General features: G+C 43.2%; 1 protein-coding gene across 2 annotated transcripts in view; it reads left to right on the top strand.

Annotated features, from left to right (window-relative positions):
* Window positions 1-5,675, top strand: part of PHF21B (PHD finger protein 21B) — a 167,837-nt gene extending 162,162 nt beyond the window's left edge. For both annotated transcript variants that reach the window (XM_074152327.1, XM_074152335.1), the window contains 4 exons: window positions 654-812; window positions 1,835-1,910; window positions 2,862-2,965; window positions 5,451-5,675. In XM_074152327.1, coding sequence (XP_074008428.1) covers window positions 654-812; window positions 1,835-1,910; window positions 2,862-2,965; window positions 5,451-5,675 — 564 coding nt within the window. The remainder of the gene's footprint in view (window positions 1-653; window positions 813-1,834; window positions 1,911-2,861; window positions 2,966-5,450) is intronic.
* The last annotated feature ends 5,431 nt before the right edge of the window (window positions 5,676-11,106 follow it).

The following is an 11,106-nucleotide window of genomic DNA, read 5'->3' on the forward strand; positions in this document are numbered from 1 at the left end:
AGACAAAGTACTAATCAGTCTTGTTGGAGAAAGGTTGTCAGAGAGAGTCTGAACAGAGAACAATTAGTGCCAGGGAGAATAGAGGGACAGAGGAGCCCTCTAGAGGAGTTGACAAAAGAGGGTACATAGCAAAAGGTTGTACTCGAGCATCCTGTTTTCCTAGCTGCTCTGTGAGGCAATGGCCATAAAACATGGAACTGTGCTTTTTCCCCAGAAACTTTTCCTTGCTTGCTTCCTTCTGCTTTGGACTTGAAGGACAAGTGATCCACATACTGACTTTGATCCATGCTTCAAAATAGAGCTGCACATGGTGATGCATGTGTTGGAGTGACACGTTATCAAAACCAAGTGAAATAATTTCTACATCACAAGCTGCCTATATTCATCGACTCCCTCCTGTGTTTGATTAGTTGGTTTTTATTTTTCTATCTGTTTCAATTTATGGAACTTGCTTCTGGCTCTTTGTTTGTCTGTGTTTGTTGCTGTCATACACCATTACTTCTGTCTTCTTCTACAGTGGCCAGGGTGCTTTTGACAATTAGATTTTGTGTTTGAATGAGCCTGTCTGCTGCAATAGTGGCTGTGAATGCTGTCCAGAGAGAAGTTCTCAATGGCTTGCCCTGACCCAAGCCATCCTTCTTCTTCTCTTGCAGAATGAGATCCACCATGATGAACACTGCACTGCTTGCAAACGTGGCGTTAACTTGCAGCCCTGTGGCACATGTCCCAGAGCCTATCACCTCAACTGCTTGGACCCGCCCCTCAAAACTGCCCCCAAGGGGGTTTGGGTCTGTCCAAAGTGCCAACAGAAGGTAAGCTTCATGGAGCGTAGCACACCAAGAAGAGAAGACTCGAATTTGTGTACCACTAAACTAATCTAACTTATGATCACGCCTTAGAGAACCACATTAACTACAGTAATACTGAAAGGGGTTTAGTACAGATTGCGGCTTTTGTTTCTGGTATTTTTGTTGTACTAGAGTTAGAACATACACTGTGTGCCTTAGCTTCCCTGTAATTGCATCTGCTAGGTTTGTCCTTTTAAAATGTCTCTTCATTTCCTTTGTTTCCCTTCTTTACAATAAAGCCACCAGTATATAAGGTTGCTGGACAAGTAATGTAAATCTCATAGATGAGGGAGAGTCAGTGTCAGAAGCAGACTCTGTTTACCAGTGGATCTGAAAGCTGAGGAGAACACTCCCTTTTCTCTAAATCATTTATTACACATAGCTATTGATCATAGCCATGTCAGAAATGCTAATTTGTCTAGTTGCTGTGAATAATGCTGATTGCATGAACAAGAAAACAATTACTAAAACAATACAGTGTCACTAAATTGTAGAGTGGAGGCTTAGATTTTGTGCCTTAGAGTCCTTTGTATTTAGCACTGAGATCACTGTTATGCTCCCTTGAAAATGTCAAGGGGAAATTCTAGCATGCAGTTGCAGAGAGCAGAGCAGCCCACAGTTAGATATGTGCAGTCATGTTTTCATATGGACCAACAACTTCTTGCATGGTCAGTAGACAACCCTCCTGAGAGCATGAAGATCTGCTTGTCGGGGGCTGAAGAATGTCTTCTGGCAACAGCAACAAGAAACAGAGGATCCGTAACCCCCTTTTAGCACTTTTTGCTAGTGCTGTTTATAGTGATGTGTAAAGGAGTAAGCCCCGATGGAGACTGCTGCTTAAATTATTCTCTTGTTACTTTTCAGCGTGTGAATTCTGAGAAAAGGACCCTAGATCTGGTCCTGCAGAGCTGTGAGGCTGGAGGAAGAAAAATATTAATGCACATCTTTATGGAGTTCTAACTTTTTATTGTTCCCTGGGCTTACAGGTGTTAAAGAAAGATGACAATGTGCCATGGACTGGAACTCTGGCTATTGTTCACTCCTATGTTACTCATAAAACAGGTAGGGATTAATATAGCTATTGACAAGGAATTCCCTGCTCGTGACAGGCAATGCCATTTGAATCCTTCATGGCACTAATATTAAAGTGGTGTTGTAATGCTACCAGGTATCATGGCATTATTAAGAAAAGAGCCATAAAGGGCTGTACCTGGGAACAGCAGGTCCCTTTCTCTTCCCTTCTCGGTCTGCTCCTTTGCTACCTTATCTCTTTGAGGATGCTGAGATCATTCTCTCAGGAACTTCATGGAAGAGGCTATCATGAAAGTGGTGCCTTGCTGGGGACAGGGTTGAAAAGGAATTTTGAGGCAGAATCATATCAGGCTGGGAGGCAGAGAACCTCAGTCGGGCTAGGCAAAGCCATGTAATTGGGTATGTAGCACAAAGCTAGATTAGTGTCTCAGAAACTACGGCAATATCAGCTCCTAATTGTTTCAGTGTTATTTGGTATCACAGTCATTAGTATCAGATGTCTTAAGATATCTGTGCATTGACCATTACTCTTTTTCAGTTCCCTGTTGTACTCTTACAATGGGGTGTTTGGGGCATTAGATCATATTTGTAAGGAGCTTTGCAGAGGTCTGGTATTGTTATGATGGTGCTTTTCAGCTAGGGTTACTGACCTATTGCCATTCCAGGTGAATGACCTGTTCTTTAATACCACTCACCTCTTTCTTGGAGACTTCCAGGACCACATGTAGTCCAAGGATTAATTCTAATTCATCTCAAAGATGCAGTATAGCTTTAGGTTTGTCCTGTGTGCTAGCCGTTGACATAGACACGTGCATGTAAGCAGAAACTCCAGATTTATTTGGCTGTACGTGCTGACAAAAGGCTAATGAGACCTGAAACTCACCATTCAAAATACCTGCTTCTGCTTTGTGTTGTCAAGCGCACAGTTTTACCATATGTCCTTTTCTTAACTTCTGCATCCTTAATCTTATTGTTCCACAGTCAAAGAAGAAGAGAAGCGAAAGTTATTAAAGAGAAGCAGTGAGCTGAAGAGTGAGCATAGACAGTTAGAAGAAAAAGATCGACTTCTCAACAATGCAGTGAAGGTAGGACCTGAATGGGGACACAGAGTCTCCTGCAGAGATGTTTATAAAGAAATTATGCCTGAAAAACTGATATTTTATTGCTAGAAAATGATTTATGCTCCCAAGCTACAGATGTTCAAGCATGAATGTGTTTCTCTCTCTGAGGAAAAACATGGATTTCCTTTATGCACAAAAGCAAGCTGCTTTGGCAGGATGAAGAGGAAAAATCACCTGAATTCCTGTTGCACACAAAAAACCCCCAAAAACCAAAATAGCCATGACTGTCTTCCTTGTAGTGCCATACACAGCTCTGATCTGCTCAGTGACTTTAAGGCAATTCCATTCTCCAGGTGAAAAGTTTAGCCACAAGCATGTTCTCCAGTCATAGCTGCTTGTCCATTAGTTCAGAACTCTTGAGATTAGGTAGAAATTTGTCTCAGGGGTTGAATGTTTAAAAACCTCTCCGTGACTGGAAATGAATTGACAATCATTTTCTCTGTGAACTCGTTTCAAAGATAAAGGTTGGCTGGAGATGTCTCCTGCACATACCATGCTGTGAGGACCAGTCTCTGGCAGCAATGAACGGGCTGAGTTCAAAGCCATAATTCCTATCCTCCATAGGTGAAGGAACTTATTTGGGGCTACCCCACCTCCAGTCCACTCATAAGGGGTAGCTGTTAGCTTGCATGGCAGTCTCAATAAATATTTGAAACTTCCTTACCCTGGAAAAATCAAAGTGGCAGCTACAGGAGTGACTGGTCACTACTTGTTTTACCATTTCAGTTATCCAGAGGAGGCATGTTAAAATATTAATCACATTTAAAATAGAGTGGAAGGAAAAGCAGTAACTTATTAAAAGACATCACAGTGGGGAATATTCCCTGTAAGGGTGTATAGCCACCATCAGCACTAATGGAAACACACATATGTATGAAGAGCGACTCTGGGGTACAGAATATCTTTAGTAGGTAGGACAGTGCAGTGGGATGAGGTGTTCAGAAAAAGAAGAGCATTTGGGGATGCAGTCAGCTATCAGGTGTATGTCAGGGCTTCCAAAATCAGTAAGGTTTTTACCTAAGCAGAATCAGGTTCTTTCAGTGGACAACACTGTCTTATTTAAATAGCAATATCAGCTGATGATTATCTTTATTGGAGATATATCCACTTGAAAGAATAAAAGCAATTAAAGGTGCTCCAGCATAGAGCAATTTCATTTCTGACATTTGCCTTAACAGAGATTTACATTAAAGAGAACACTCTTATACACACCACAGGTGGAATGGTATTATTTGGTGAAAACAGAACATGAGTTATCCTTCACCTGATAGTTCACCTGTCTAAACCAACCTCCAAACAGCTCCACACGATTCCTTGACTTTCAAGTGAGCATTTCCTGTGTCCCTAGGACTGGAGGCTCCCCCCAACCCCAGGCAGTCTGGACCATAGCCAAGGAGGAGCAATCTGCAGACAAGTAACCAGTTTTGCCAGACTCCCAGGCCCACTGGGAGAAAGAAAGCAGGAGGTTTCAGATATTAGAGAGGCCACTGTCCCTTTCTGTCTAGCAGGCAGGCTCAGGTTTTTGGTCTGTCACATACTCCCTCACAGGCCAATTGATAGTGCAAGGGATGGGGTGTTAACTGCAGCAGCACGAAGCTGGGGAGGGAAAGGAGAATTACTGAATCTTCTTTATCTCTTCTTGGAGAAGAGGAGGTATTTAAAAGACATGTAGATGTGGCACTTACGGGCACGGCTGAGTGGTGAACTTGGCAGCATTAAGTTTATGTTTGAACTCAATGATCTTAAAGGTCTTTTCCAACCTAAATGTTTCTATGATGCTAAGAGGAAGATTTGGGATGCCTCCGTTTGGCTCTTGCTGTCAAGCTCATTTTCATGTAAGTTTGTATGAAACGTTTCAAGTGATTGTGGGGTGCGGTTTGACCACCCCATAGGAAGATGACTTTCTTGTGACTGCAGTGGTATAACAGTAGTGTCTTAGATGAAGTTTTCTGCCAGAAGGATATGGACATTGTGTTTAGAGAGATCAACTCATCTTCACAGTACTGACTCCCTAAAATGTGTGGCACATACAAAGTGCATCATGGTGAGGTTTATCCCTCAAGAGTTTATCAGTGCCTTTTGGTGAGATTTAGAGACCTCGCTGGTGCATTCGGTACTTTCCAGTAATACAGCTATTACAATCCCGTGCCAGTAATCTCTTTGGAGAAGGCATTTCTGCCAGGCTGTCTACAGGATGAGGCTGGAAACTTCCTTTGCATGCACTTGGACTGGGATGAATATTGTTACCTTAGACAGCTGCTGCAGCGTATGCAGCACTGGTGATTACTCCATTCGTTAAGCTGTGGTTTTGCTATCCCCAAAGGAGAATATACTTCCTTTGAGCAGGACGTGCACTCAAGACACAAAAGGATGTTTGGAGAGATGTTTGACACCAATTTGAATGTATTCTCAGTCTTCCCTTCTCTCTCCCCTTCTCTTTATTTGACAGAAATGCTTAGAGCTAAAAACCAGCCTGTTGGCCCAGCAGAAAGGGACTCAGTCATCACTGGAACGTCTCAAAACCCTCATTAGACTGATACAAAACGAGCAGATGATTCAGGTTACCATGACGACCACCACCACCTCCTCCCTGCTAACTGTCCCCTGGATCAAACCCTCCTCTGCCTCCGCTGCCATGCACAAAGCCTTGCAGCAATCACAGGGTAACAACTGACAGAGCCGGCTGTGAGAGAGCGAAAAGGGGGAAAAAAAACTTTATACACATGCGCAGATGAGAGATTAAACTGAAACAAAGGAGAGAAGGAACAATCTCAGTTTTGATACGCGTAGAAACTTGCAAACCAATCAGTCCAGTCTGTAGGTCACTGTGGCAGCAGGTTCCCACGGAGCAGGGTGTGCTGCGGTTTTGTATTTGCCGAGACCTTCAGTGCTTATGAGATTTTTTTTTGTTATGTTGGCCTTAATGTATTTATGACTAAGGATGAAAAGGAAAAATATGGCCTGTAGGAAGCGGGATATCCTTTTGTGGGAGGCAGACGGGTTTCCAGTTCTGCTTTAAGGGGAAAATTTTCAATGCAAAGAGTTAGTGAGCTAGTAGAGAAGTAGTTGGGCTGAAAGCTATGTGTGGGAGGGAAATTGGTGAGATAACCAGAAACTGAACTACTTAGGACTCGACATGGATTCTTATCAGAGGAACAAAGTTGGCCCCGTTGATTCAGGTGACCTGGAGATGGGGCCGTTTTAACCAGAACGGTGTCACGGACACTCACAGAGCCTTCGAAACAAAAGATCAGTTTTTTTCAGTATTATTAGAGTTGAGAATTGCAGATATTTAAATAAAGAAACTGTATGAAGTTAGCATTTCTAGTAAAATATTGAAGTATTTTCATGCTGATGCTTCTGTATATGCGTTCCGAAGTATTTAAAAAAGTATGACTGTAAAACTCCTTACTTTTTTGCAGGTCCTTTTTACTTATTTTGCTATCGGTGTATTTTTCTCATGGAGTTTTTGTGCAAGATTTAGCATAAACCATAATAGTTAGGTATCTTTGGCAGGTTGGGGTTTGTTTTTTAAAAATATTATTTTGGGGGTTTTCTTTTTAGTTGATTTTGGATTTTTTTCAAAGAAAAAAAGCAAATAACTATTCTGTTTTTTGTTTCTTGCCAGTACAGATAATATGCCAAAAAGATAACTTTACATTTTTGTACTGCATTTTTATTGTTAAAAATATATAATGTAATTTTTTTTTTTTTTTTTTTTTTTTTTTTGCTTGCGGAAATATCTGCTGAAATGGTACAGGAAAAAACCAAAAAGCAACCCTTCCTCAAGGGGTTGATTCTCACAGTGGATAACATCAAGAGTTCTGGGGGAGGGACAGGCTGTGGAAAATGTAAACGGTTTGTTGGGTTTGGGTTTTTTTGCAACTTGGTTCCTTTTTAATATTTTGTTGGATTTTAGCACATTTGGGAAGCGTTTAGCATTAGCCTGAGAAAATCCCAGTGCACCTGCTTGTTTCACTAGCTAGTCTTCCTGATACTGCAAGGGTCCGCCTGGCCCCCTCCCGTAGGCCACAGGCGCCCCGTCACCCTGTGGCCTGCCTGGGAAGGTAGTGATGGGCACCCCGGTTTTTCTCAACGTCACACACACCCGCCCCCCAGATGCCATCATCTCTGTTGTTTATGAGTTCTCCGTCAATTAGCACGACAGGTACTTAAGGAAAGCAAGAAGCCACCAGAGCACGACACAAGGCTAGTCTCTCACATCAGCATATCACATGGTGCCGAATATCTTTTTCTTTTAAACAAAAAAAAAAAACCAACAAACAAACATGAGGGACTGGCTTTTTCCGTCGCCCATCACCAGGCAGCACATGGTCCCTTCAACCATTTTCACAACTCCGGGAGAAACTGTGCAGTACTATACAAATCTATTTTAATACACAACACTCGGTTGAACAAGATTTTTATATTCTTTTATTGATGAACAAAGTGAACTAAGTAAAACACAATTGTTATACATTGGTTATTGTATGCCAATTATGCATTCTAACGTGGCTTGCAATGTAAATGTTTTCAGGTTTAATGATTTTTTTTCCTTCTCAGACAAATAAAAAAAAAAAAAGGAAAAGCGTGGAAGGTTGAATATGTGAAGAATTTCTGAAGAAGTGTCTTGGACTGTTAAAAGTAGTTATTTTGAAAAGGGGACTGTCCAGTGGATAGTGTGCATAGAAAAAAACAAGTGTTTGTCTTAAATATGCCAATGTAGTTTTACTTCTTTATGATGCATTAAACTTGATTGACAATTTAATGGCGTTGTCGTCGTGGTGATATCTGCTGCTGAGGGGATGCAGCACGGCGTGCCCAGGGCCTGCTGCTGTCACCCCTTCCCTGGACAGACTCTGGCTGAGGGGGTGAAGTGACCAGTGATGAAATTTCTCCACTGCTGTCTCCAACTTTCAGATTTAAATGCCTCTAGAATGACTACGGTACTTTCCACTTCTTTCCTCCTCCAAGGCAGAGGCACCTTGTCCACTGCCTTTCTTGACTTCCCCCTTCATGGAGTAATGAATGGAGCAGGGCAGTGATGGTGCCTCTGTACTCGGCGCTGGTGAGGCCTCACCTCGAGTGCTGTGTTCAGTTCTGGGCCCCTCACTACAGGAAGGACATTGAAGTGCTGGAGCGTGTCCAGAGGAGAGCCACCAAGCTGGTGAGGGGTCTAGAGAACAAGTCACATGAGGAGAGGCTGAGGGAACTGGGCATGTTTAGTTTGGAGAAGAGGAGGCTGAGGGGGGACCTCATTGCCCTCTACAACTACCTGAAAGGAGGGTGTAGAGAGGTGGGTGTTGGCCTCTTCTCCCAAGGGAATAATGGCAGGACCAGAAGAAATGGTCTGAAGTTGGGGCAGGGGAGGTTTAGATTAGGTATTAGGAAGAATGACTTTACTGAGAGAGTGGTCAGGCCCTGGAACAGCCTGCCCAGGGAGGTGTGGAGTCGCCATCCCTGGAGGTATTTAAGGAACGTGTAGACATGGCCCTTCAGGGCATGCTCTAGTGCCCGAGATTGTTGGTTTGTGTCTGTTTGTGGGTGGGTGTGGTGTGGGGTTGTGGGTGTTTGTTTTGGTTTGGTTTTGGTGTTTGGTGTTCCGGGATTTTTTTTTGTTTATTTGTTTGTTTTGGGTGTTTGTTTGTTGATTTTTTTTTTGTTGGTTGGACTCGATGATCTCAAAGGTCCCATCCAACCAAAAATATTCTGTGATTCTGTAATTTCCCATCCCATTTGTCTCCAGATCTGTAGGCAGAGATGCTGGCAATATCATATCTTTTGCTACTCTCCCTTTTCCTCTTACATCTCTTGTGGGTTGTGTTTTTTTAAGTTTTCACCAGGATTTAAACACTGCAGTGGACTTTGCCCCAAACTGAGATGAGCTGAGTCAGCGTGGGAGCAAGCTTAGGGGCTCTGAGACAGAGAAAGGTTCCCGCAGGGTAATGTGGTGCCGTACATCAGCCAAGCTGGCTGCGTGTGCTCCTCACAGCCTTTGAGCACGTTGCGGGCAGCATGGTCTTTGCTTACGGCGAGTTACTGGAGAGAGACTTGCTGCAGAGCGGGGACACGCAGTTGGCTGCAGCAGATCTGCTGGCAGCCCTGTGGGCTTTAGTTTCAGACCTGTACTTTCGGGTGCTCTTCAAATGTGTGGTGGGCCCATTTTGTCAAGTTGCTTATAAATCACTTAATAAATGTCGTAAAGCATGATTCAGGTTGTCTGGTTTCTGGCCGGTGGAAGGGACAGAACTTCCCAATAAAAAAAACACCCAAATGAAAGCAAGACAGCATTATAGCTGCATAAAACCTACCACAGTGGCTAATGCTTATGCAGAGCAGAACCAGGTTTTTGGGGTTTTTTTGCCAGGGGTAAGGGGAAAGGGTATTTTTTGTTTGGGTGGTGGTGGTGCCTTGTCTTCACTTCCCAGCACTGTTTATTTTCAGGCTGCATTTAGCTGGGGGAGCTCAGCACTGTATCCTTGCTTCCCCGGCAGCTAGGCTGCCCCCTCCTCCCTCCTGGCCTCTGCTATAGGAAGGGCCCCCTGATTTTTCCTAAAATTCCTTCCAATTTAGAAGGATTTTTAGGTTTGGGGATTTTATCCCCAAACCAGTAAACCCAGAAATTCTGTGTAATCATCATCCTCCTCCTTCTGCGACCACCATAACCTATAAACTCAGTACTGTTCTAACAGACAGGAGCCAATTACAGAGCTCTGCGTGTTGCCTTAATAATTAATGCGGTTGCAAGGGAGTGTAGGCTTACGCTAGCCTTTAATCTTCGATAGTAATTTAAATTAAGGTTTTGGTGGAGATTTGTAGGAGCTACGGTAGCCTCCGTGTTCCTTGCTGTGGCACCGGGCATTGTCTTTGAAAAGAATCGGGAGCCGCGGGGTTCCCAGCCTCCCCTCCCGAGCGAAAGTTATTTTTACAGCTATGCCAGACTTCACAGCTTCAGAGCTCTTTATTTTAACATGACAGACTGTTTTCTGTGCATAGGACCTTTTCACATGCCATTAGTTATCTCGCAGAGGAGCTGCTCTGCAAATAGCCATTCGAATGAAATGTGTTGTCTCCAAGCCTGTCAGTTTTATATTTGCACCTCTTCAAATGTAATTTCGCCTACTCTTCCCGCTCTCACCGTCTCCCCTTTCTCAGAAATGAGAGGAAAAGGAACTCTTCTGTCTGTTGGAAAGTAACATGGATCGATGCCAGCCCTTCCCAGTGAGCAGAATAGGGAACACTGGCATAGCTTAGTTATGTCAGCATCATCTCAGGTGTTTTCGGGCTTCATATTCTAAGAGGGAGAAGCCGCAATGGATCTACTATGCCCTAAAGGCTCCAAAACCAGGAAGAAAAATCAAGAACCCTCTTTTTTTTTTTTAATATTTAGTTCATGATCACTGACAGCATCTTTTGTATAGTGGATTTAACGGTAGCGTCAGTCCAGCTAGTGGCTTCTCTTGTGGTAGACCTCTGGGTAAGGGTGACGGCACAAACCCTACAGCAGCCGTATTAGGAGTTTATCCTACATGCCGTACCCATGGCATGCCTGTTTCCTAGCAGTTTGATGGCCTATTAGGAACACTTAAACTTCTAGAAGAGTGCATTATGAACTGATGCGTACTTTTTGTTCTGTGTTCTGCTGGTCCTCTGTAGTTGAAAAGAGAGACGTTACGCTGAAATGAGTGGCAACAGCCACATCAGATAAAACTCCACTCACTTTAATCAGGTTTTGCCAACTGCAGCTTATTTTGCTTAGAAAATGAAGCCTGCCTTCTGAGATCAATCACTAGCAACTGACTGGTGCAAACAGAAAATGCCAGACTCCGCTTCTGTAAGCCACTTTTAAGTTCACCATGGTGAATATCATTAAAGCAAAAGGGGTTTTTTCCTCCCTTAAAAAAGCAAACAAAAAATTAAATTGTCATGATAGAAAAACTACTACAAAGCGCGCATAGGCATACAGAGATTCTAGCCAGGGAGAACGAAAAAAAAAGATGCCATTGCTCTTTGAAGTTGTTGTTTGCATTTGTACTGGCGGATTGCAGATGACTTCTGTGCTGTTTAAATGCAGCAGAAATGCTACACCCCAACCTTTGATTATC

This window comes from Numenius arquata, chromosome 1, assembly GCF_964106895.1.
Source record: "Numenius arquata chromosome 1, bNumArq3.hap1.1, whole genome shotgun sequence".
In the NCBI taxonomy this organism is placed as follows: Eukaryota; Metazoa; Chordata; class Aves; order Charadriiformes; family Scolopacidae; genus Numenius; species Numenius arquata.